The sequence below is a fragment of the Vespa mandarinia genome, chromosome 10, assembly GCF_050613455.1.
Source record: "Vespa mandarinia isolate Hongniang chromosome 10, ASM5061345v1, whole genome shotgun sequence".
NCBI lineage: Eukaryota > Metazoa > Arthropoda > Insecta > Hymenoptera > Vespidae > Vespa > Vespa mandarinia.
In genome coordinates, this window is record NC_140819.1 from 5,150,001 (window position 1) to 5,177,500 (window position 27,500).

A 27,500-nucleotide genomic window follows, 5' to 3' on the forward strand; every position below is an offset into this window, starting at 1 on the left:
AATAATAATAATAATAATAATAATAATAATAATAATAATAATAATAATAATAATAATAATAATAATAATAATAATAATAATAATAATAATAATAATAATAATAATAATAATAATAATAATAATAATAATAATAATAATAATAATAATAATAATAATAATAATAATAATAATAATAATAATAATAATAATAATAATAATAATAATAATAATAATAATAATAATAATAATAATAATAATAATAATAATAATAATAATAATAATAATAATAATAATAATAATAATAATAATAATAATAATAATAATAATAATAATAATAATAATAATAATAATAATAATAATAATAATAATAATAATAATAATAATAATAATAATAATAATGGCGATCCAACAAAGAAATCGGAAGTGATTGTGTCTGTTGTATGTTATTTTTACTTTTTTTTTCCCATCTTATTTACTTTGTACAACGTATTGACAAATACGATGGATTTTACTGTTCATCGCTAAGAACAAGAGTGAGAAAAAAAAAAAAAGATAAAAAGAACTTTTCTCTTTCGATACAATCGTAATAAAATGGCGAGGATTATCTCCATTTTAGACGAGATCAAAAGAAAAGTTACATTTCTATTGAAGTTTTTGTTTTATTAATTTTATCGAGGACAAAAAAAAAATAGAAAAAAAAGAAAAAAAGAAAAAGAAAAAGAAATGTCTCCAGATACGATTATAGTACAATGATTTCGCGTGAATTGCGCGCTCATTTGTAAAATTTATGTTGAACTTATTTGATCGGAACCGTGTATAATGTGTATTGGTTGGAGAATTCAAAATGGTTTGCTCGATAAAAAGGGATTATTTCGTGGAAGTCGGATCCATTGTTGCGTGTGCCCAATGAACAAGTTCGTATAAACACGTTTAAGTGCCACGTGGCAGTGCGAATGTTATTCGTACTTGGGGACAACTACTACCGGTGGTGGTGGTGGTGGTGGTGGGTGAATGATGTTGGTATCTTATATTTAGAATACTTAACGTATATATATGCATAAATAGAGAAAGGGGTAGGGGATATAAGGTGACTCAGTATCGGTTGAGAACATTAACAATGATATCACAACGTATTTAGTTCTCGATTATATCAAAGTTTCAATTTACTTCCTGTTTCAATTCAAGAAGTTCTAAAAAGAAAAAAAAATCAATATTATAAAGATTGTCTCAAAGTAATATATATGTATAAAAAAAAAAAAAAAAGAAAAAAAAAAAGAAATTTTTTTTATAGTCTCTCTACGTAGTGATCAAAGATGATAAATATATAACGATAGAAGAAAACAGAATGGACACATCGAAGACCCTCTAACTATCCTTGAGTTACCTACCAAGGATATCGATATCTCGACATCGATACGCATTCGAACGTCAAGTTCAGGCTATCTCGTATTTCTCGACCCGTCTAAGAAACTTTACAAGAAACTTGTCCTACGAGACCTCCGTCCGGCTATCGTAAAGTTCTCTTTTACGACGGTCGCGAAGGGATCCTAAAGTCAAAATCTTCTCTTTCTCTCATCTTTTCCTATGCTATGTTTGTGCTATGTGTATGCGCGCGCGCGTGTGTATGTGTATAAATGAACAAAAGAAAACAAAGAGAAAAAAACAAAAAAAACACAAAAAAAAAAAGTTAAAAAGGTGATGGTTAGTTTATGTTGTTTTCTTCGTAGGAATTCGAGTGTGACGTATCAGTCGCGGAGGGTGATCGAAGGAGGCAAGAGTTTTCATTTACGCTATACGACTTCGACGGTCATGGAAAGATAACGAAGGACGATATAGCCGGACTGGTTACAACCATTTACGACACTCTTGGTAGGTCCATCCAAGTGCCACCGTGCGGCAGTAAAACGATTAAGGTCAAGCTGACTGTATCGCCTGATCAGCGTGCCGGACAAACGCGTACCACCTGCCCGAATTCTCAGCAAGGGCCAACGACAACGACCACTACGACGACGACAACTACTACGAGTCTGCCGGCTAATTCGCCTTGCTGTCATGTCAAGCACGCGGCCTCCTGTACCGGTGGTGGTGGTGGTGGTGGTAGTAATCATCATCATCACTCGACGACAACTCAGACGCATGCCACTCATGGCTCGCGCAAAGTTCCTAGAAGGAGAAGACCGATTCGGCATCGATGTCAGGTGAGACGATCGGTAGAGTCTCGTCTTTCTCTCTCTCTCTCTCTCTCTCTCTGTCTCTCTCTCTTTTTTTTTCTTTCATTCTCTTTCTTTTTTTTTTTGTTCGGTCGAATGAATGCGAGACCACCCTCACTTAATACGAGAACCCCTGGTCCTCTTTCTTCAAATAAATTTTCTTTTAAAGGCCGCACAAAGGATAAGATTATTTCGTGTGTTCTCTTCTACCAGGAAGAAAACTTCCTGGAAAACGTTGTGTACCCTTCTAACGGAAGTGGTGGGTACGACCGAGTTCTCTTTTTCTCTCTCTTTCTCACTCTCTGTTTATCCTCCCATCTCTAAGTCGTCCGTTCTCTGTTTATTTAATTTATTTTTCTATTTATTCACTTCGTATTGTTGCTGTCGGTCTTTGAAGTTCTCTTTTTACTATATATATATATTCCCCCTCTCCCTTTTTATTTCTTTTCTTTTTTCTTTCTTTGTTTTATGTTTAGGGAAAAGAGAGAGAGTCCTTTACACAGCAGCGCGGGGCCAGTCGATTCCCGAAACTCTCTTTCTCTCCCTCTCTTTCTCTCTTTCTCTCTCTCTCTCTCTCTCTCTCTCTCTCTCTCTCTCTCTCTCTCTCTCGAGTATTTTGAATTCTTCCTTGTTTCGAACGGTCCAGCGGTAAATTTGAAAGTGGTCCGATAAATTATGGGGTAGTTTGTATACTGTGCTTATACCACCGCATGGCCGGTAGGAGAGAGAGAGAGAAAGAGCGATCGTATTTCTTTTCATTCTCTCTTTATCTTTCTCCTCATCGCAAGCTTTTTATTTTAGACGCAACAAAGAGAAGCAGAGACGCACAGCGAGGACGATGCCGAGAACACGCGAAGCAGCCGCGTGAAACAGGAAGAACTCCGTAGGAGGGTCGGCCCTGTTCCTCATTTACCATCGCCTTATTCGAACAGTTCGGAGGGTGATGTCAGCGACGACAGCGATACTTCGCCCGCTTTTTCTCCCTTCACGCCCTTACTCACCACCAATCAACGAAAACGTAGCGGCGCACTTCAGAGGCAACAATTGTTAGAGATAATACAGGCAAACATGGAAAAGAACAATCTCAGTTTTCATACACCGAGGTGGGTGATGATCACATCTAATAATAGAATTTTTATTTAGAAATGATAAAATAATAGGAAAGGATCGATAAATGATCGATACAACAATTGCGTATCATCGGAGAGAAAGTAAAGAGGTAATTAAAAATAATTCCTCTGGTGTTTGGGGTAGTTTGGAAAACATTATAAATGAAAATATTGTCACGTATAGGGATAATTAGTTGTGTGTATATACATACATATGTATATATACATATATGTATATATATATATATATATATATATATACATACATATATATGACTTATTTATATGTTATTATATCATGTAGCTTACGGGACGATAAGACGAACTGTTTTACCGACTGACGCATTTCGGAGGAACAAAATATAAAGTATGATTTTAGTTATTGATATCATTAAAGTAGAATAATCCATCCAACTATCCATCCCTGTTGTAATAATTTGTCGTTAGAAGTCAGTATTTTCTTTTTCGAAAAACAAACTTAAAAACGAAAGCGTGTTATCGGAATTTTCAGAAAAAGAAAAAAGGAAAGAAAAGAAAGGGGGAAAAAAAGAAACAATCGTACGTAACAAAATTTTCCCAATGTTTCAAGTATATATACTACATTGATTATCTTCGAGGGTTAAAGTGATAATCGTCGTACCGTTCGTTTCAGGAAACGACATCAAAACGAACACGTACGCGTTCCATCTCGAAGCCCACACGTCGAGCCAACGAACGTTCAAACATCGAATTACAATCAAAACTGTCGGCCACCCTCGGAATCCCGACAATCGACGACAAATTATCACAAACCAGTTCGGGAAAATTCTCATCACACGGTTGCATTTTCCAAATTACCGACGAAAACGCGAGGGAACTTAAGAAAGATGCGGGGCCAACACGGGATCCAACAACAACAACAACAACAGCAGCAACAACAGCAGCAACAGCAACAGCAGCAACAACAGCAGCAACAGCAGCAACAGCAACAACAACGTAACGCAACGGCTATAATAACGACGGGAGGAACAACGACAGTTGCTGCAGCAACTACGACAACGACGACTACGGCGACACAATCGTCGAAATCGTCGGGACAGCAACAGCAACAGCAACAACAACAACAACAGCAGCAACAACAACAACAGCAGCAACAACAACAACAACATATTATTCAGCAGCAAGGGCAACTACAACAGCAACAGTTATCAGCTGTTCGTAACATTATCGGTCCGACGATAAACAACGAAACACAACATTTGTTAGGAAATCGCAATATTGTCAATCTCGTACCGAACAACAATCAACAGGGTGGTCAGATTATAAATCAGAGTCCAATGATAAACAATCACAATGTTCAAAGGCAAACGACGACAGCGGATCCGGGCCAATACGTTCAATCGCAGTCTCAATGTGGTAAAGCTAGCAAGAAGCATCAATTGAAACACGCTACAAGAGAACAGGATCAGGCTAGGGCGATGGCTCAAGTCGTTCGCTGGCTCGAACGTGAATTTTCACAAAATGCTGCTGCTGCTACTACGGGAAGGAGACACGTTCATGAGCATATTCATCATCATTATCATCATTATCACGCCGAGGCTCTCGTTTGATCGTTGTCTCTTGCCGAGGAAACATCACCGTTGTCGTTGTTGTCGTCGCTTTCGACGATGTTCGTTACGTGTGTACGATGCACAACTTTTTGTCTTTCATTCTTTTCAGTATGAGAAGGAAGAAGAACAATGGTAAGATACGCACAACCGATGAAAAATGTTTCTCAAATGAAATATCTGATAAGAAGAATCGATTCTTTATGCGTATCGCTCTTTTTTTTTTTTTCTTTCATCTATTCCTACTTTTTTTTTGTCAGATAGTTTCTTTGCTTTTCTTTTTATTTTTTATTTTTTTTTTCCCTACAAAATGATACGTACATCGTTTACTCTAAAAAAAAGACTGGACTACTACTGCTGATATATATACGATACTCGACGATATCGAAATAGAGATTGAAATTCCTTTAGGATCGTAATGAATAATAAATTTTTGAAGTCCTCGACGAATCTTTGAGAGAGAAAATATTTTTTTTTTTTTTTTTTTTTATCTTTCCAACTTTTATCCTTTCTCACCCGACGATATTTTTTCATCGACGATGCAGTTGTTTAATAACAAAGTAATAATAATAGTAAGAATAATAATAATAATAATAATAATAATAATAATAATAATAATAATAATATTAATATTGATAATAATAATAATAATAATAATAATAATAATAAAAATAATAATAATAATAATAATAAAAGAACGTTGGTAAAATGTTTGCTGAAACTGGGACACCCCATGTAAAGGGGGAAGACATTTTTTTGATCGAAATGATCACAAATGTGATTAACGATATTGACTCTGAATAGAGTAGTGGATACGATTTACTCGCGACCATAATGCATTATTCTCGAATCTCAACGCGCGAATACAAATAAAAGTAAATTAAATTAAATTAAATTAAATTAAATTAAATTAAATTAAATTAAATTAAATTAAATTAAATTAAGTTAAGATAAGTTAAATTAAATTAATTTAAATTAAATTATATTAAATTAAATTATATTAAATTAAACTAAATTAAATTAACGAGTAGCTGAAAAAAATCTCTCAAGCATGCCTAAGGAGACCCGCCCTGTTAGTAGTGGCTATTTTTTTTTTGTTCTTTTGATTTGTTAAAAATATTTTATTGATCGCATTTTTTATTGATCCACGATTAATAATTAATAACGATGAAGATGCATCTGAGGAAAGGGGAGAGCCTATTTTTTCAATTAAAAAAAATGAATTACGATTATGGTTAATAACGAATTATGATGTTAGATTTTTATCAACGAACGTAATCTAATTAATTAATGCGAATACGTCGAATACGCAAAGTTCGAAAATTGAAATTAATTGCGTTGGTAGTTTCTTCTTTAGATTTTTTTTTTTCTTTTTCTTCTTCCTTTCTTCTGTTTCTTTCTTTTTATGTTTTCGTCGACTGAACAATTAGAAAAAAGACGCGAATCTTAGTGCGTTTTTTTAAAGACTTGTGCATATAATAATGAACAATCGATCGAACGAATACGCTTCGTATAATCAATCGAGTAACTGATATTGTAAATACGTGCATGTAATCTCTTGCGTTAAAAAAAAAGAAATAAAGAGAGAAAAAAAAAGAAGAAAAGGAAACGAAAATAAAAAAAAAACAGGTTTTTTCCTGCGCATATTAAGATTGAATAAAAGATCTCAGGCGCTACGTTTTATTATTAAAAAAAAAAATATATATATATATATATATAAATCATCTAAAAGATTATAAAATACGATATATATATATATATACATATATATATATATATCGTATATATATATATATATATATATATATATATATATATATATATATATATATATACATATTATAGAATGCTTTAAAATTCTTGACAATATTTCGTAGAGAAGTATCGCGCTATAAAAGCGACAGTTTATATATATATATAAAAAATAAGAACTTTATTTCGAAATACGTAAGAGAGTTTTAGCGATCACGTTTCACAATGGATTACGTATAAATTATGAAGCAAAATTATATAATATATTTCGAATCGAATGATCCATTGACCCGACATATTATTCTATGAACTTCTAAAGAAAAATCAAAAATACATGGGCGGCATTTGAAGGAAAATTTTTTTTTTTCGACCGAGAACGAAGAAAAAATAATTTTGCATCTCCTTTTTTGTCTATAGCGAAAGAAATTTTTTTGCAGCGTGATATGGTGCTCGTCTTAAAGAAAAGAAAGAAAGAAAAAGAAAAAGAAAATAAAAAAATAATAATTGTCGATGCAAATGTTTCTTAAAGAATTAAAAAATTGTTGAAAATATTACTTGACTTTTCCGGTACCATAAAAAAAGAAGAAAAAAGAAAAAAAAATATATTTAGATCGTTTGTGATTATTGAAATGATATGATACTGAAAAGCGCGCATAAACAAAATGATTTATCCCGATATTAAAAATATTTGTACGGGTTTGTCATTCCTATATGAGATGTATTATTAGCGGTGGTCTATTGAAAGAAAAGGAAAATGAAAAAGATGATAAAGAAAAATGTCGATTTTTTTTTTTCATACATAATATATGTATATATAAAATCAGGAGTGAGAAGGTTTTATTGTATGAAAAAAACATGGTGATAATTAATTTTTTAATAGTGCCTTGTAATCTGCTTTATTTAACAACTACCACACAATGATTTTCATTCGTTTCATGTGCCATTTTTAAAAATGTTGAAACCCTTTTTTTTTTTTTTCAAATGATTTTGTATAAAAAATACACAGCGCTCGTTTTTTTTCTTTTTTTTTTCTCTTTGTATTTGCCTTCTTTTTATCTCTTTATTTTTTTCACTCTTTTTTTTTTATTTTTTTAAATTAATTTTTCTTTTTTTTTCTTTTTTTTTTTTTTTTTTTTTTTTTAATTAAAAAAATTTCTTTTTCCTTTCTTTTTTATTCTTTTTTGTTAAAACGAATTCTTTCCGCCAATTGTTAATTTTCGATCTATTTTTAACACATTACATTCGTGCTAGTATTATTATGTAGTATTATTAAATTGCGCATAATTTTTATATCATTCGAAAGGATGCATGATATATATTCGTATCACCTGAACAATGGAAAAAAAAAAACATGACAATATTTTTTATATCGAATCTTAATGAGGAATATTACGATTATATTCAATAATAGTAATTAATGTTACTAATATTCGAATTAAATGCGACGACAGATATTTACTGTACATTAGTCCTGGACGACCTTTATCGTTTTACCAGGCGTGTAATTTTATATTGACCTTTGTAATAACCACTTGTATATATATTTTGCGTAGCGTTTTTTCTATCGATATTTATTAAAACATTTTTATATTACATCGTTGGTTGCCTTCCTCGTTTACTCTTTTCTTTTATTTATATATATATACATATATACATATATACATATATATATATATGTATATATATATTGGACATGCGTGGATATATTCGTCGCACGGTCGTGACACAAAAAATCCTCATTCTTAAATCCAACATTTCCGTATCAAAATTAATTTAATGCGATTATAATGATTAAGTGAGCACAGGGGGATGAAGATTAATATATGTCTAAACGATAAAAGAAGAAAGAAAAAAAGCCAAGTGAAGAATAGGAAAACTCGCGTTTCTTTGATTTTTTTTTAACAATCGAATATATTATTATCTTCTATTATAATTTAACTGATAAAAAAAAAAGAACATTGCAAACTTAGCGCGATATTTTGTTGATATAAAGTTGACAAATCTCTTCCAGATAAAAGCTATCCTTATTATTTCTCTTTAAAACATGTATGTATGTGTGTGTGTGTGTGTATCTATGTATATAGAGCGACGAATCCCGAACGTCGGATAAAACGTGTCAGGTACAACTTCTTATTGTTTAACATACTTTACCGAGTCAATAATTTGTTTATTTCATTGTTAAAAACTACGATCGTGTTTAGTTTATTCGTTCGCGTTCTCTCTCTCTCTCGCTTTTTTCTCCCTTTTTTTTTTTTTCGTTAAACATTTCGGTAAGAGCACTTATATATTTAACACATCATTTCGTTACTTTTTCACTTTCGAAAAAATTCATTTTCAACGCACTCGTTACATGTATCATTTCTTTGTTTTTGTTTGTTATACACTCTTCTCTTCGACTATAGACCCTCAGAACAAAACAGAAAAAAGAAATAAAAAAAAACACCAACAGATACGCTTACAGTTTTACACCTAATTGTATTGTTATATAAAAATCGATATTCGATATATATATATATATATATATATATATATATTACATATATATATAGTACGAAACGTTTGATAAAAATTTCAGAAGTAACACAGCACTATAATTACGAAAATGTAGATAGATATCAAGTATCGCAGAATTCACGTGAATTTAACTAACGAGAGATAGAAATTCTCGATCATCTATCTGAGATTTTTTAGATTTCTTTTTTTTTTTATCGAGCAGAAAAAGGAGGGGAGGTGAATATAAATCGAAGTACATATATATAATATATATATGTGATATAATTGCACAAGAAGTGTTTCTTTTTTTCAAGTCGATACGCATTCTGTCAACATGATATAATAATTTTTATACGATCGTATTAATCTTTTCTTTTAATTTTTCGTCTTCACAAAAAAACAAAAAAGAAAAGTCAACGTCTTACGTCCTTTTCTTCTTCTTTTTTTTTCCCCCTTGCATATTACAAGGTAAACAATGATCACGACGAATAACACAATAAAGGTATGTATGTATTATTATATATGTTGGTGTGATGGGTATTGTATTATTATGTACGTTTCTTTTTATTTACTTATTTATTTATTTATTTATTTATTTTCTTTTTTTTTTTCCTTTTATTTCTCTCCTCGCCAAAACTCATACCAATAATTTTCATCGATTGCATAATACAACACGTACGACAATACGTGAATTGATTTTAATTAATCTTACGAATGTAAGAAAAGCATAAAGTTTAGAAACGTGCTTACATTGCACAATTTATCTCGGCGGCGTCTCACCAATCGACGACGGCGACGACGACGACGACGACGACGACGACGACGGCGACGGAGACGACGAAGACGAAAGCTTTAATGTATTTATTACAAAATAAGTAATTTAAAAAAAAAACTTAATGAAAAAATTAATCGTCTGCACATTAAATAATAATAATAGTATATAATAATAACATAATATAATATAATATAATATAATATAATATAATATAATATAATATAATATAATATAATATAATATAATAATAATATAATAATAATATAATAATAATTAATCGGAGGACAAGATGTCATCGGTGTATAAAAAAAGAGAAAAAAAAAATGTGCGACTCCGTCCAAGTCATCGGTAGAACTAATTACGACGATCGTGATGATATTTTTTGTGATGATATTTTTTGTGATCTCTCTTTTTTGAAATCATTACATCATCAAATTCGCGCGCGCGCGCGCGCGTCTCTCAGGTGTACAATTTGTGCGTAGGTTACGTACATATATACATATAAACTCATTAATCATTCGGTTTAATGGACGCGTTCTCCTTTTATATATATATATATATATATATATATATATATATATATATATAAAAAGTTTATGACTCATCGTTACCGAAAGGACAACAACAACAAGAACAATAATAATATATACTAATAATAGATATAATAATATTAATATAATAATAATAAAATAATATATATATATAATGATAATGATAAGGATAATAATAATAATAATAATAATAATAATAATAATAATAATAATAATAATAATAATAATAATAATAATAATAATAATAATAATAATAATAATAATAATAATAATAATAATAATAATAATAATAATAATAATAATAATAATAATAATAATAATCATAATCTTAATCATAATAATTATATAATAACGGGGTAGAATAATAAGGATAAATTTTATCCCCGAATATGTCCAAAATCTTTGTTCACTCACTTTCACCCAATTTAATGTGTATTCATAAAAAATGTGTTTTAATATCGTACAAAAAAAAAAAAAAAAAAAAAAATAAAAAAAATAAAAAAGATAAGTGTTTTGAAAAGAAACTTTTAATGTGAGACGACTTAAGGAAATAACCCCTTTTTATTTATTTATTTATCATTAAAACAAGCCAAAAGAGAGGAGAGACAAAAAGTTTAAGGACTTTAGAAAAAATTTTCATATCGTATACGTTGGGACTTGAATCTTCTGTAGATGGGTACGACGACGTTGACAAGAAATGTTGATGACAAAGATGACGACGATGACGACGACGACGACGACGACGACGACGACGACGACGACGACGACGACGACGACGACGACGACGACAACGACGACGACGATGACGATGACGACGATGACGACGATGACGACGATGACGACGATGACGACGATGACGACGATGAAGAATAATATTTAAACTGTATTTGCACCTTATTCAAGATCTGTTGAATAGATAAAGTCAGGTACAACCAAGTTGAAGGACAGGGAAGGAAGAGAGAAAAAGAGGAGAGAGAATGAGAGAGAGAGAGAGAGAGAGAGAGAGAAAGAGTTAGAGAAAAGTAGATAGAACCGTACTCGTTTCGAAGAACAATATATGTTATGTATATATATATATATATATATATATATATATATATATATATATATATATATACATATACATATACATATACGTATATAGATAACACCCACAAAAAATATTCTCAAAAGAAAAGCAAAAAATGAAAGAAACGAAAAATATTTGAATGACAACAAAAACAAAGAAATCATTCGATAATCGTATTAGAATTCTTTACTATATTTATACAATATGTTTTTTTCTATATTTCCTTATTTCTTTTTTTTCTTTCTTTCTTTCTTTTTTTTTTTTTTATTCTTTTTCTTTTTCTTTCTTTCGTCTCCATACGTAAACTTTTACGTCGGTGGTTGTGAGGTGCGTGGATGTGTCTTTCTTTGTGTATATATATATATATATATATATATATATATATATATATATATATGTGTATGAATGTATTAATCCTTTCTTCTTGAAATACAGTGTGTGTGTGTGTGTGTGCATGCGCGCGCGCACACACACATATATGCGATGGACCAATGACTTGATTGATATCTTACTTGTCTCCCAGCTCAAAAATAAAAGCGAGAAAAGAAAGAAGGAAAATAAAAAAGAAGAAAAAGAAAAAGAAGAAGAAAAAAAAAAGAATTCAAATTCATCTGAACCATTTAATATGATAATTATATCATATTCTATTTTCGATAGAGAGGTCGATATGCCTGGGGCCTCATTCTTATCTTTCCTTTTTCCTTTTTTTTTCTTTTTCTTCGTTTCGTTCGTTCTGTTCAAACAACAATGAGAAGTCGTGGCAATCTTAAAAAAAAAGAAAAAAAGAAAAAAAAAAAAAAAAAATATATATATATATATATATATATATATATATATATATATAAAGAAAAGAAAAAAAAATTAGCTCATTCTTTCACAAGCAAGATAGATGCAGAGTACCGGCAGGTCGAACTATTCTGCGTCAAGTTTTCGTTTATTTTCTTTCGGCTTTTTCTTTTTTTTTTTTTTTTTATTCCAGGGAGGAAAAATTTTCCTTTTTAATTATTTTTCTTTTTTTCTTTCTTTTTCTTTTTTTTTGACCGTTGAAACAAACAGAAAGACAAGACAACAAGAGGAGGGTTTCTTTGATTCAAGTACCTATATATATGTATGTGTATTATATATATATACATATATATATATATATATATATATTTATTGGATTTTTTGTGTATTTGCATTTTTTTTTTCTTCGAGAACAATAATATAAGTCATTCTTTTTTTTTTCTTTTCCATCTCTTCATTATTAATTTTGATTATCTAATTTCCTATGTACAATGTGATTAAAACAGGACTAAAGAACGAACTCTCTTCGTCCGAACAATTCTCTCTCGCTCTCTCTTTCTCTCTCTCTTTTCTTTTTTCCCCCGTTTTTGTCGGTCAAGATTTATAACATAAGTTTTGCAATATGTACATGTATAAATTAGGATGTTCCATAATTCTGTGCGATACAATCAGGGATCGGATTAGTTCAATATACAGAACAAATTCCAAAACAAGTCGAAAGTTTTGGAATAAAAATTTTTTATACGACGCTTTATTGTCAAAGAAAAAAAAAAGAAAAAAAAAAGAAAGAAAGAAAGAAAGAAAGAAAGAAAAAAAAGAAAGAAGAAAAAGAAAAAGCCTTTTCTTTTGAAAATCCAAATTATATCTAAGAAAATTGATTCGACAATGATGAAAATATCTCTTTTCAAATTTCGAACATTTTTTAACAAACAAAATATTGGAATTATTATAAGAAAATCTATCCTTTGCGCGTGCGCACACACATATAATAAATTGTACTGCAATGTAATTGTAAATTTTCATATGTCTGCTTGTACCACCGATTTTAGGAACACCCCTATATATATATATACATACATACTATATATATATATATATACGTGTATGTGTGTGTGTGTGTGTGTGTGTGAGCAAATAAGATTTTTTTAGAATTTATTTGGAAAAAAAAAAAAAAAAAAAAAAAAAAAACAAACAAAAAAAAGTGCGTACACCGATAATCAATAACAGCACATCAATCGATTTCACGTCGATAAAAGAAGGTTCGATTTCCCATCTATTTTATTCTATTGTATGGAATAAAAATAAATAAAAAGAAAAAAGAAAGAGAAAAAAAAAATTATATATTCGAAATGTCAATAATCAATTGGGATATGAAATTAAGTTATCGAAAATATGATGGCATTATGATGAAGCCAATACAAGTCGATTGCCTCTGCCTACGCATGGTTTTCAATTCGTTTTAATAGATATTGCTTTTGTTTTTTTTTTGTTTTTCTTTTTACAATGAGCAATTATTAACACGATTTACGAATTAAGAAACAATCCTTCTAATAAAATCTAGAAAAAATTTAATATGTACAATCTCTCAACAAATGGTTACCTCAAAGAGAGCAATAATGTGGAAGATAAGTAGAGATATACAAGGTGAATCTTCTTTTACCGACACGTCTGAAATTGATCGTGTGCGTTTTTATCGACCGTCGGTATACAAAGATTTCGAATTTCTCAAATAAAAATGATCGTCTTTCGTTTTGTTTCTTTTTTTTTTTCTGATTTTTTTCTTTTCTCTCTCTTTTTTTTTTTCTTTTTTTTTCTTATGTTTCCACTTTACACATAAAGCTATTCGATCTCTTCGAATTATAAACAGATTATTTTGCCATTGCACGCTTCATAAAAAATTTGAAGATTTAATCGCTTAAAATATCCCACGAGAACACATTACGATCCTTCGAACTTTTCGAAAACATTTAAAAACACGCCGTTATTCTTTCTTTTTTGTTTTGTTTTTTTTTTCTTTTCTTTTTGCTCCTTTCTCTCGCAACTCAACATTAATTAAATTGCGCTACTAATTCATTCATAATTTCAAAACAAAAGTCGTATTTAATCGACTCAATTTCATATAAGTGGTCCAGTAACTATTTTTTGTAATCCATCGCGAGTCTCTAACCATAATACCGTAAATGTAGAAAAATGAATATATTTTTTGTTTGTTTGTTTGTTTTTCTCTTTCTTATTTTCTTTTTCTTTTTCCCTTTTTTTTTTTTTTTTTTTTTTTTACTTTGTTTCGTTTCTCAATAACTCTCTGTTAATTACACAATTCATTTAAATCGATGTCTTTATAAGTCCCCATTTTCAATGTTTCGACGTAAAATACGCCCTTTCACTAATACAAATACATCTCGACATGTTGTAAACTATCAGCTACGTTAAAAGTATAAGAATTCAGATTTGGTGAAGAGTAAATAATAATTATCTATCATATATAGTAAATATACACTGCAACGTGGACGCGTCTTACGCGATTATTTTAAACACGAGCACCGTTCGTGATAGTGGCAGTGATTGTTATGAAAGATTCAAGGTAACTCAAGATTATATCAATTCTTGGATATAAACGAATGACCAAAAGCGATGAGAATATTTTACTTTACGGATATTGTGGAGGAAAGAGAGAGAGAGAGAGAGACAGAGAAGAATGAAAAAAGAGGGGAAAAAGAGGAAAAAAATAGAGAAAAAAAAGAGATAAAAAAAAAAAAAAGAAAAAGAGGGGAAAAAAATAACCAGGAAGACATTTCATATAAAAGTAATAGGACGATCAAGAGAACGAATAATTTCTTAACAAGCACAGCCAAGGAACGGAATGCTTTAGTAAATAGTTTGCGATATACGCGTTCACGTTGCAACAAGTTATCCACGATCTTTGATAAAAATAATGTATATGCATAAATCAAATTTATACATTTTTTAATTAAGACTTATTAAGAGGAAATAAGTGCATTACTTCTTTTTTTTTTATGTTTTGTTTTTTTTTTGTTTTAATTATTATTATTAATTTTTTCTTCCTCCTCCTTCTTCTTCTTCCTCTTCTTCTTCTTTTTCTTCTTCTTCTTCATCGCTCTAAAGTGTAAATACGTTTAATGTGGCTAAATCATATGTGGCACCACTGTGTGTTTAGCGATCTCAATTATTTCTTTTTTTTTCTTTTTTTTTCCTTTTTTTTTTTTTTTTTTTTTTACTATGTTATATATCGATCGCAGTGCAAATTCATTTGGATAAATGTAGTTTTGAAAATAAACTATAAAAACTATGATCAATGTGCTACCTTTTACATATAAGACTCTCTCAATGAATCTGTGGATTCAACAATGAGGCAAGGGATTACAATTCAGGGCACTTCTTTTCTCTGCCTGTCTTTATATAGGCGCTGGACCATTCTGTATGCTATTTTTTAAACAGCAAAGATTCAGCGTAAATGTACAGATATTGTACTTCTAGATCTCATCGATCTACAGATAGGAGATCGATAAATTCACGGATCGCTCACGCAATTAATTTTTTGTTTATTCTTTTTTCTTCTTTTTTTTTTTTTCGTTTACCCTATATATTTTATTTTTTTCTTTTCTCTTTTTTTTTTATCTTTTTTTTTTCTTTTCCTTCTCCCCCCCTCTTTCCTGCCTTATAATATCTGTTTTACAGAATGCATACAAATCCCAGACATATATATTTGTACATAGCTATCATATCCAATGGAAAGTGTACAATAAACTCAAATGAATCACGTATGGTTCAGTCACAACATCAAAAATAGACTATTGCAAGAGTGCATTAGCATGTGACACCCTGTTAGATAGTTATTACTCAACCAAGGTACCATTTTTCCATACTATCCGTGACTTTCTTCTCTTCCGAGGAGTCTGAGACGTAGACGATATGTACAAATTTTGCATGATATCACAATATCATTCTCTCTCTAAGTCTCGGAGTTAGTTTTCGAAATGCGAATTGCCGCATCGTAATATAAGTCATTGATCCCGTATCGTTAGACTATAATATAACGCAGCATTTGGTACATTCATGAATCTTGAGATCATATATATATATTACATTGTAAATTGATTGCAATTTTTTAAAGAGTGTACCACACGTACATATTGCCTACGATACAGACTCTGCTGTAAATATGGCATAAGAAAAACAATAACATGTTAATCTTACGCTCGCCCACGTGGCTTTTTCCGTGGTGCTGCTTCTTCGTTTGACAGAATACTCGCTGAAGCAGCTACGCGTTTGGGACGTCCCGCAGTACTATTGCCTTGCTGTGTGTTTTGAGCTGACCCTACAGATTTATCATCATCCTTTTTTGAACATACCGAACATTCTTTAGCGCGTTTTTTCACGAGATATAATGTATATATATATATATATATAAATATTTCTTTTTTTTTTTTTTTTTTTTTTTTTTTTTTATATATATAACAAAAATATCTTCTTAGCGGCTATATATATATATATACATACATACATACATATGTATATATATATATATACAGAGTAGTTCACATTGGAACCACTTCGATATCTCTATAAATATTAACTTTAACAAAAAAGTCTGAGACGTACGTTATATTATCCGAAGTAGGATTAAAAAAAAAAAAAGAAAAAAAAAAAAAAAAGAAAATAAAGATAAAACAAAAAGACAACACAAAAGAATTCAAACAAAACAAAATTAAAAAAAAAAAAAAAAAAAAAAAAAAAAAAAAAAAAATTTAGTTAAAGTTAAAAAAAAAAAAAGAGAGAAAAAGAAAGAGCTACATTAAATACTATAAATTCAAAGTTATCTACATTCGACTTATTTCAATTGTATTATTTAGTTTTGGTAAGACGGAAAAAAAAGAAAAGAAAAGAAGGAAAAAAAAAAAAAAAAAAAACAAAAAATCAAGAAAAATGTAAAAAAAGGGAAAACAAAACTTCTCCATAAATTTTGTTCGTTTGTGTGCAAACGCGACGCGATTGGTGACGAGGAAAAGTTGGCAGAGATGGTCTTAAGCGCCGGGCATCCTTGAAAATTTCAAAATTATTTGAGAAAGAGGGAACATGAATATATCAGGTTGAAAATGTGTTGCCACATGATAACCAAGCGTGGGGTCAAGTACCTCCATTCCTAATGTTGTATATAGACATTTGTCAGGCTGGATGGTTTAGTGGTCCAAAACAGTCGCCCGGAATACAAATAACCCGGATTCGAATCATCCGTGGTCCAGAATTATTTTCCCAAATCGTGCTTCCAAATCTTTTCGCGTATCCAGAGAGCAAGGTCCCCGATGGAGGCCAAATTCTCGTCTCACGCTTGTTAATCGTGCAGTAACAACAAGAATAAATAATTAACTTGAATCTAATGGCGTAAGTATTTATGTACAAACATTATTTAAAAACCGCAATTAGAGGATTCCTTTATATTCACAATAATCTTTTCTTTTCCTTTCTCTTTCTTTCTTTCTTTCTTTTTTTTTTTTTATATTTTATTCATCGCATCGATAATCGGTCAATTAAATTTTATACCATGATTAATGAACCTGAATAATGAAATCTAATATATAAATCGGATAAAAATGATCTCATAGTTACGATACTTAATATAGTTGATTGTTTATTTATTTATTTATTTTTTTCAATTTTTCTGTCTATACCTTTTGTTATATTACAAAAAGAAAAAGAAGAAAAAAAAAAATGAAGTTGGGCTACATTTAAACCAGCATCACTGTACGGGGACTGAATAGACGTGACAAACAGTTGCTAACACTAAATAGTGGTTAAAATATTATAGTTGAAATAATTAATAGATTATTCCTAGACAATTTTTATTTATTTTAATTTAATTCCATTGCATATGAAATTTTGTATTGGAATTAATTTAATTTTTGAAATTCAATTCGCTATTTTAAAATCTGTCAAAGGCTCTAAATCAAACCGAAATTATTTGTGGTATCTCGTTCGAAAGTAATTTTATTCTTTAATATAAATTTCAATTCAATCTATGCAATCGTTTGGACGGTAGATCAGGCATACACAAAGAGACAAACACACGTTCACGCTCACGCATACATACACACATTTAAATTTAGATACGAAACACAAAGATCCAAAAGGGTTCTTGGATATTTCATGTAGTTTAGGAATTGCACTTTTCGCTATATAAAGAGCATAAGGAATTCGCTGTTATTCTGCCTAAAAACTAAATAATAATACCTTTGCAATTTTTAGAATCAGAAACATAATAAAAATATTTAAAATAATACATCATTTTGGCCCCCTTCGTGATAATATAACAAATAGTATCAGACTTTTTCGTTAAATTTAATATTAACAGAGATATCGAATCATTCCAGTTATACAGATTACTCTGTATATGCGTATAATATATATACATATACATATATATATACATATACATATATATATATGTGTTGTGTGTATGTACAGGGCGTTTAGAAATTTCTATTGCAAACTCTTAAAAACTTGTAGAGTGGATTGAAAGGATAAAGTTTTTAATAGAAATTTATGTCCGGAAACGTATCATCTTACAAGTTAAACAAAATCAAAACTTCTACTTGCGTAAGATCGAAGACGTAATATTATTGACGTAAATATCAATTCCAATTAAAACAAATGTTTCTAGTTTTTCTTTTTTTTTTTTTTTTTTTTCTGTAAGGAAAGGATGTGTTTTAAATAATGTCATTTCACGAAACAAATGTCATTATATTTTTTTATGTAATTAAAAACATATGTTTTAGGTATTGAATCCTGTGATTCCATATGGCGACCATTAATTTCGTTGCATTGCACTTGTGAAATACGTTTTGATACATTGAACACACTCGTTTTATGAGCTCGCATGACACGACGATATATAAAATATCCTTTCCGTAGGGAAATACTGGAAATACTTTTTTTATTATTATTATTTTTTTTTTTTTGATTTTTATTTTATTTTTATTAAAATTAGAATTACATGTTAGTAACTTTTTTGAAGTCAATAAAAGTTTAAACGATTTATTATATTTTGTTTCACTTTTATAACACGGTACGTTTACGTACGTGAATTCCTATTGAAAAACTTTATTTACTCAGTCCTCGTTCATAAGACTTAGTAATTTTTAATAGGAATTTCTAAACGCCCTGTATATAATATTTTATTCGTAGCTACAGAAACATCAGAAACTTAACTAACGGATTTCAATGAACTCACTTACCACGAAGCTTCGTCCTTGGTACACCACTCGTGTTGTTGTTGCTCTGTTGTTGCTGTTGCTGTTGTTGTTGTTGTTGTTGCTGCTGCTGTTGCTGTTGTTGTTGCTGCTGCTGCTTCGTCGTCGTTTTTTTCGCATCGATCTTTTTAGGCTCAGCACCATTATTTTTAGCTGAATCAATGGGAGTCGTCGGCGTAGCGGCGTTATTCACGGGTACTGCTGCTGCAGTAGCAGTGGCAGTAGCAGTGGCAGCAGCAGTGCCACCGGTGGACTCGCTACCCGTACTGTTCCCTGATTTTGTGCTTCTATTTAATGCCCTTTCCGCTCTGCTCGAACCTTTTGCAACCGATTTTGCGATCGCTAACGCTTTGTTTACCGATCCCTTTTTAGAACGTCCCGTTTTCGATGACTTCTTTTCATCCTTTGATTCGTCCTCGGATCCTTCGTCTTCGGAGGAACTTGCCGAACGTTTCGATTTCTTTCGTTGGCCTTGTTTCTGCTTGTATGGGCCGTGACCTCCTCTTCTTCTCTTTAATTGCGATTCATCTTTGTAAAGAGACAAATCGACTGGAAGAAAAATGCGTATTCGTTAAAAAAAAAAAAAAAAAAAAAAAAAAGGGGAAATAAAACATTTTGTTCCCAACGAACGATCATTATTTCATCAAAAGTCAATATTTAAAATACTTACGTCCATCTGGATGTTCTTCCGTAACTCTAGGCTTTTCAGATACTCCGGCCTCTACATCGATCGCTCGTTTTAATATATTTTCTGTACGTAATAATTCTATCTTCGTTAATTGAAATTTATTTTTATCAATTTTATTCAGATTTAGGTTCGTTAATATACAATCGAAATCTGAAAAATAAGAAAGAAACATCTAAGAGAATAGAATAGATTCTATTCTTCTATTTTTATAAATATCGTTAAATCTATTAATTTTAACAAAATAATAGAAATGAATGAAACATCTAGCTTTATATATATATATATATATTTTTAACATATATTAACGTAAATATTAATCTAAATTACCTATAAAGTCGTAAAAATCTGGAGAATAAATTTCACCGTTATTTTTATCTTGCGATAACCAACGTATGCGAATACGCCTGCTCGATTTATAAATATTTTGCATCGCTTGACAAACGTAAAAACTTCCTTCTGCATTTCTCACAGCCAGGAATTCATTTCTAAAAAAAAAAAAAAAAACAAAAAAAAAAAAAAAAAAACAAAAAAGAAAAAAAAAGAAAGAGAAGAAAAAAAACAAACATTTATCACTGTTTCATTGATTAAAGATTTAATATTTCGATACGTATTAAAAAGATTTGTATAAATATTTGTGTATGAAGTTTGCATTATATTATCATCTTTACATATTAATTAAGATTACTTACTTGTAGAATACTATTAGCTTGTCATCCGCAGCTTTTGTCGCAGGAGACTTGTTTAAACTTTTGACAAGCAACGCGATTTCTGGCAAAGGACTCTGATAAGGTTGTGTTTGTACACGATTTCTCTTAGGTTTACTTGCCCCATCTGGAGTCGCAGATACTCCTTTCAAATCTTTCAATTCTCTAGATTTTCGTTTATTAGCTTTTGGTGAAGCTGTAACTTTCGTTTCGGGTTTTGAAGAATTATTTGATGGTTGTACGGGTGGACTATCTCCACTCAATTTTGCACTCTGATTCGTTGGTTTGTTTTTTTGAACTTCGGGTTTTACTTGAGCATCTTCAGTTTTATGCGTCGTTAACTTTGTTTGTAGAGAAGCATTAACTGGCACACCTTCAGCTTCTTTAGAGCCATTATTTACAGTAGTTTTCTTTTCTTCAACTTTGTTTTGTCCTTGGGGACACATCGCTAAAAAAGAAAATATTAAGATTTGATTAAAGATTATATTTAATCGGAAATAAATAAAATATATTCTATAATGAATGAACAAACATAATTAATATAAATTGTCAACCTGAAAATTCTAAGGCATGAGGGATCGTTTCTGGTTCTACTGGAGTTTCTCGTTGTTCATCTTGGGTCGGATTTTCAGGACTCAAGTTGTTATTTCTATTTGGTTCACTAGGTTTTACAGGAGCAGGTACACTTTGCTCTGTTTCTACCTTTATAGTTTCTACACCGTTTGGTATAAGCTTATCCGATTCTGACTCCTTTTCAGAATTGTTACTTATATAAGGTGGTGTTTGGTAAACTGATGGTCTGTGATCTTGTACCAAACTGAGAGGTTGACTGGGTGGTTGCAACGTAACATAGCTTAATCCTGTTCCTGTTAAAGGTTTCATAGATCCTGATTCAGTTCCAGGAACTACTTTTTGAGCCATAGCATTCATTGGAAGCATGGAGTGAGTAGTCGAAGTGGGAGATGTCCCTACTCCAGATATAGATGACTTTACAGCAGATGCACTCATTCTCCACTACTTGACCCTTCTACTAAAGCTTTATGAAAAATCAAAAATATGTTCATTATATTATGACAAGATATATCATTGTAAATATCAAAGTAACAAAGAAAGAAAATACATATTCGTGCCAAAAATATCATTTGGATCTATTAATATCTTGCAAACTTTGAAGAAGGTCATATACTAATCGTTGATTACAACGACTTACTATTATGTTTAAATCATATGAAGATTATTCACAATATAAATGATAGATTGATTTTTAGATTTCAATTATAAATATATGTTTTATGTTTTTAATCATATAATATACACTATATGATAAAGAAAACAATGCACACTGGTAATATCAAAAAATAAGAATCAGAGTAGAAAACAAATAATAATAATAATAATAACAATAATAATAATAATAATAATAAAAATAATAATAATAATAATCATAATAAAAAAAAAGAATTTTCATATGAAGATAAAGAGGAAAAAAAATCAAGGAATAAGTGAGATAGAGTGAAAGAAAGCGACTGATAGAGAGAGAGAGAGAGAGAGAGAGAGAGGAAGAGAGAGAGAGAGAGAGAGAGAACAAGAGAGAGAAAGAGAGAGAGAGAGAGAGAGAGAGAAAAGGCAAGAGAAGCAGGGTGGCGGGCGGAAAATGGAAAGGGGGGAGGGGGGTAATTAGAGGGGTAAACATAAACACGAACGATGTTTCCAAGTTCCAACGAGTGGGCGAGAAAGTCGAGAAACTGTATGTACGTATCTTGTTTTGCACTCATACGCGTATTTACCTCGGTGCAATCAAGTCCTGAATATGGATAGATTCCCGTACTAAACTTGTCGGAAGGTTGACCGCTGCGCGCTTTAACACACGGTTAACTCATCTTCCCACACATTTCTCTCGCGCGTGAACGCTCTCCCGCGTATATCATCTCATTCACCGTATGCACGGCATCGCAAGGATCACAACGAAATGCACTTAAAACACTGGATGTTACAAACAAAACCGTGAAAGGGGTTCCGCGCTCCAGAAAGCCGTGGTTTTACCCGCACGAAAAAAACAGGAATGCCAGTCGTTAGATGGCGTCGGTTTCCTGACGCCATATGTAATGCGACGTTTGCACCGTACGCGTAATCTCATTGGTAGATAATGGATACCAGTTGAGAACGTATAAATTTCCTTTAACTTCGCCTTTAATCAACCGATCGTATCTCATTGTTTAAAATATTAATAAGAATTGTTTTGAATATTTTCAAAATAATTATTTTATTATATTTGAAAATATTTCCTTTTAATGTAAATTAAAAATAGAAATAATATAATTCGAATTAATATTATCAAAGTGGAGAAGTCATTAATATTTATTAACAACGTTAATGTATAATCGATAAATATTAATCAAATATAAATTTAGATTTAACCTTTGCTCGGAGTTTTCCTTCGTATCAAATGTTTGTAATCGAATTATAGATAGATACTCGTTGATTGGCTCATATTGAAATGTGTTGTTATATGTTTATATGTTTATCTCGTGATTGGCTTTTCTCGACAATCGACTATAATCGATATGCATTCTCGATATGATCTTCGATCGATTTAACGGTGTGTTGTATTTCGTGAATTTGCAAAGACATAATTACAAGTGGAAGAACGGTTATGTTATTTGAAGTATTAAACTTTTAACTTTGTTCGTATGCAAAAAGTGAATAATTAATAAGTTTCATAATTAAAATTACATAATTAAATATTACATCTTGAAATGTCAGAATTATATTGGTTTAGTTATCTTGCCTTCAAGTAAAATAAAATCTGAAGTATTTCTACGATTCTGTGTTAAATTAAAAAAAAAAAAAAAATAAAAAAAGAAAAAACAATTCTTCTAAAAGGTAAATATCCTTATATGAATATTCTTGCAGGTAGTATTGATAATAAAACATTGTAATTCTTTAAATAATTTGTTCTATTTAATGAGATCGTTTAAACTTGGTTATGTTTATATCAAGTATAGAGAATTTTTGTACTATTACATTTAACGTTTGTACATTAAAATTGTACATTTATGTTGTACATATATTTCTTAAAGTTTTAAACATTTATATTTGTCATTTATATTTATACAATGATAGGATTTAAAAATATGAATCGATATTAATTTGAAGGAGTTCATTGTCCTCTATATAAGATATATTTATTCGTTAAGAAATGATATAATGAGTAAAGTAAATTAAAAATGAATATTAACAAATTAACAAATCAACAGGTCAAAATGAATATACCACCAATTCAACAACCAGGAACAATGGCGGTAAATCAGTTGACACAACCTGTAAATCCTCAAATTCCTCAGAATCAACAACAAGCTCAACAGGCGCAACAACAGCAAGCGCAGCAACAGCAACAGCAACAACAGCAACAAGCTCAGGAAAAATTAGATAATATTTCTAAAGTAAAATCTTTAGTTGGACCATTGAGAGATTCTTTGGCGATAGCTCTTAAAACTGCAGCACAGACTTTGCATCAAAATAGTTTGGTAGACGTTGGATCTTTAAAAGGGATAGATCAACCTGATCATCGATTTAATAAAAATATGGAGGAATTTTATTCTATATGCGATCAAATTGAATTACATTTGAAAACATCTATAGAATGTTTATCACAAAACTCTAGTTCCGTTAGATATCTACCGATGTCCGTTATACCAACGCGGACCGATACAGTAGGAGCTCAAGAAGGACCAGCTTTAACATATCCACAATTTTTAATGACTGTACGCTCACAAGTGGCATACGCCAAAGAGATACACGACACTTTGGTTTCTGCGGCACATACGATCGCACCAGGGGAATGAACTCTTGATACATACGAGGGATTTATTTCTAATACATTCTGTCGTTGAGTCATAAAGAAATATTAAAAATAGCAACAATATCAGTATAAGTCAATACTTATTAAAATTTTTTAATCAATAATTTTATATTTTGTCCTAATAAAGGAAAGAATAAGTCATAATAAGTGGAACGATAAAATTATTCTATGATGTGTTTTGTAAGAGTTGTTAACAGGAAATGTAAATACATGCATCATATGCATTGATGTAAATATGTATATATGTATGTATGCATGCATGTGTGTATGTATGTATGTATGTATGTATGTATGTATGTATGTATGTATGTATGTATGTACGTATGTATATTAATAAGAACAAATTTTGTAATTATATTCTATAGAGAGTATTTGAAAAAAGATATTAATAATGCTAAAGTACAGTATATGCTACAGTATATTTTATGAAATGTAAAAAAACAGTATTAGAATCTGGCATGAAAAGGAAATCTGATAGAAAAAAAAAAAAAAGTATATTTTTGTTTCTTGTAGAAAAACTATTTGAAAATATTAGGAATAATATAGTAATATAGAAGGTTTAGATAGGGACTTTTTGTAAATATCTTGAATGTTGAATAATAATAATATATCGTATTTGCAGTATATTTAAAGTTTTCTATTTTTTTTTATTTAAGATAATCACCATACATTAAGACAATACAATATCGGGTATCAACCTAATAAAATTCCGTTCTGTATGAAAAACGTAAATATAATCGATTTAATTGTAATGGGGAGAAATTCGATATATATCTATTGTAAAAGAAAAGTTAAAGTTTTGCCTGTAAAGGAATCTTTAATAGCGTTTGAATCGGTCGAAGGTAAAATGTAAGAAGAAAATCGATGGAAGAGGAGATACGGGATCGACGGTAGAGAAAAGCACCGTTCTCGTAAAAGAGCGGCTGTTATCCGTCGCTCGTGGTATCAATCGTAGGCTAGCACGTATTCAAAGAGCACGAGAGGACAGAGGGGGGACGGAAAGGCGTGCAGGAAGCGCTACTGTCAGTTGGATTGGTGTTTTGCCGCGGCGCGCCGTGCAATCATTCGAAAAGGAAGGACCACCTCTGTTCACCATATTTGGCAAACTTGCCCTAATATGGTAACGTCTACTTCTAAATATGGCAGCCGGGGACGCCCTCTCGGCGTTCCGTGTAACGCTCCGCGGCACGGAATTGATATCGAATATCGCGATCGATAGACGTAGAATCTGCGAAATGTCGACGGATAACGTTAAACGAGATCGAAATAGATTTTTTGAAAGGAGAAATACCGTCGGTCCACGTTGGGAAGGATCGAATTTCGAAAGGGTGGACTACTTTTTAACGGCGCACGCTTTCCGTGGTGGGGGTAGATGGCGCGCACGGGCACGCGGAGGCAGCGCTTCGAGCACGTAGGTCAAGTTACGATAGGACCGCGCGCATACAGTTCGCGGGGAGCGCTCGTGTAGTGCGCGTTGTTGTCCCGTGTTCCTCTAGATGATCGATCACGTGGGAAGCAGAGCGGCGGTTGGTTTACGCGATACGGTGGCGGCGATCGAGCTCGATCGAGGGGTGCTATTAGATAATAATAAATGTGTCGGGCTCCGTGATGGACAACCCTAGCGGCGGAAGGGACGGTCGTTACGCGAGTCTCGGCTACGGCATGGGGATGATCGGTAGCGACGGTGCCACGGAAATGTACGGGCGACCGTCCACCTCCCAACTCGGTGCTGCTGCTGCTGCCGCCGCCGCCGCAGCCGCTGCTGCTTCTCAGTTGGGCCAACGTGGTGGCGCCACCATGATGCCCGGGGGCGGCCCGACGCCCGGCGTCGCCACGGTCCAGAGTAGAGGCATCAAGAGGACGACGTCGGATGTTTGTTACACCGATGACACTAACGCCAGGCAGCAGGCCCTTTCCCAACAGCAGCAGCAGCAGCAACAACAACAACAACAACAACAGCAGCAGCAGCAGCAACAGAGTATGACGATGTCAGATTGTGTCGCCGAGAATCTCGATGAGTCCTTCACGAATCTCGGACAGCCGAAGAAGTCGCCACCCTCTAATGGAAAGAAGACCAAGGGTAGAGTCAAGATTAAAATGGAGTACATCGATAACAAGTTAAGGAGGTACACCACATTTTCCAAGAGGAAGACCGGTATCATGAAGAAGGTTAGTTGAGTCCATCTCATGTTTCTATATATCGTCTGTTACATTCACTTTTCTCCTTGTATTTTCGTTTCGTCATATGTCAAAAAATTCGGAAACGAGATTCGCGAAACGAGATGTTACTGTGACGAATTACGCGGGCAAACGATAGCCCTGATTTTCTAACATATTCATTCGTAGATTTAAAAACCTTACGTCGTCCGTCGCATTTCTTCTTTACTCGTTACGCGTATTGGGTTTATTTATATCCACCTCCGTTTCTCGCTCGTAAACGCCATCGAGTTCGAGTTACATCGTTCGTTTAACAGCGTGTTCTGGTATCGATTAAAACTATATGTAAAAAATAATTATAAACAAATATTTCATTCGGCATCCTTTGTTCGATTCGATCAAGTTTAAATACGTGCTTTCGTACGTTCCAAAAACTTTAGAAGTCGCGTCGCGCGCATGGAAATAACTTTCGCGCGGATTCATTTGAATTTAACCAGGGAACGCTGAATCGCGC

General features: G+C 31.6%; 4 protein-coding genes across 6 annotated transcripts in view; 3 read left to right on the forward strand and 1 right to left on the reverse strand.

Moving 5' to 3' along the window:
• The window catches only part of nkd (NKD inhibitor of WNT signaling pathway naked cuticle), a 26,727-nt gene extending 20,172 nt beyond the window's left edge, over window positions 1–6,555 (forward strand). Inside the window, exons 3-5 of the mRNA XM_035876866.2 lie at window positions 1,707–2,177; window positions 2,991–3,292; window positions 3,951–6,555. Of these exons, the coding sequence (XP_035732759.2) occupies window positions 1,707–2,177; window positions 2,991–3,292; window positions 3,951–4,887 (1,710 nt within the window). The 3' untranslated portion in view covers window positions 4,888–6,555. The remainder of the gene's footprint in view (window positions 1–1,706; window positions 2,178–2,990; window positions 3,293–3,950) is intronic.
• A 4,779-nt stretch (window positions 6,556–11,334) lies between these two features.
• LOC118446339 (uncharacterized) lies at window positions 11,335–23,060 on the reverse strand. 3 transcript variants are annotated; one of them, XM_035876869.2, is made up of 7 exons: window positions 22,755–23,060; window positions 21,522–22,003; window positions 20,953–21,415; window positions 20,591–20,748; window positions 20,246–20,413; window positions 19,561–20,124; window positions 11,335–11,360 (listed from the first exon to the last, which is right to left on the reverse strand). In XM_035876869.2, exons 2-7 carry the CDS (start codon window positions 21,973–21,975, stop codon window positions 11,350–11,352), a joined length of 1,818 nt encoding a protein of 605 aa, XP_035732762.1. In that variant the 5' UTR covers window positions 21,976–22,003; window positions 22,755–23,060; the 3' UTR covers window positions 11,335–11,349. The 3 variants fall into 3 exon arrangements, with proteins under 3 accessions (XP_035732762.1, XP_035732760.1, XP_035732763.1); XM_035876867.2 differs by lacking the exon at window positions 11,335–11,360 and adding an exon at window positions 12,474–16,646; XM_035876870.2 differs by lacking the exon at window positions 11,335–11,360 and adding an exon at window positions 16,524–16,665.
• A 500-nt stretch (window positions 23,061–23,560) lies between these two features.
• On the forward strand, window positions 23,561–25,378 carry LOC118446343 (mediator of RNA polymerase II transcription subunit 29-like). Its single transcript, XM_035876882.2, has 2 exons — window positions 23,561–23,850; window positions 24,225–25,378. Exon 2 carries the CDS (start codon window positions 24,231–24,233, stop codon window positions 24,810–24,812), a length of 582 nt encoding a protein of 193 aa, XP_035732775.1. The 5' UTR covers window positions 23,561–23,850; window positions 24,225–24,230; the 3' UTR covers window positions 24,813–25,378.
• Window positions 25,379–26,247: 869 nt separating this feature from the next.
• The window catches only part of bs (serum response factor blistered), a 27,507-nt gene continuing 26,254 nt past the window's right edge, over window positions 26,248–27,500 (forward strand). The window contains exon 1 of the mRNA XM_035876892.2: window positions 26,248–26,998. Coding sequence (XP_035732785.1) covers window positions 26,438–26,998 — 561 coding nt within the window. The 5' untranslated portion in view covers window positions 26,248–26,437. The remainder of the gene's footprint in view (window positions 26,999–27,500) is intronic.

Bases quoted from the DNA above. Each gene is read 5' to 3' on its own strand.
- LOC118446339 (XM_035876867.2), bottom strand. From the start codon at position 21,975: ATGAGTGCATCTGCTGTAAAGTCATCTATATCTGGAGTAGGGACATCT. The intron at 20,414-20,590 runs GTAATTTAGATT...CTTATTTTTCAG, and splicing joins AGATTTTTACGACTTTATAG to ATTTCGATTGTATATTAACG. The intron at 16,647-19,560 runs GTAAGTGAGTTC...ATAAATCTGTAG, and splicing joins ACCAAGGACGAAGCTTCGTG to GGTCAGCTCAAAACACACAG.
- LOC118446343 (XM_035876882.2), top strand. From the start codon at position 24,231: ATGAATATACCACCAATTCAACAACCAGGAACAATGGCGGTAAATCAG.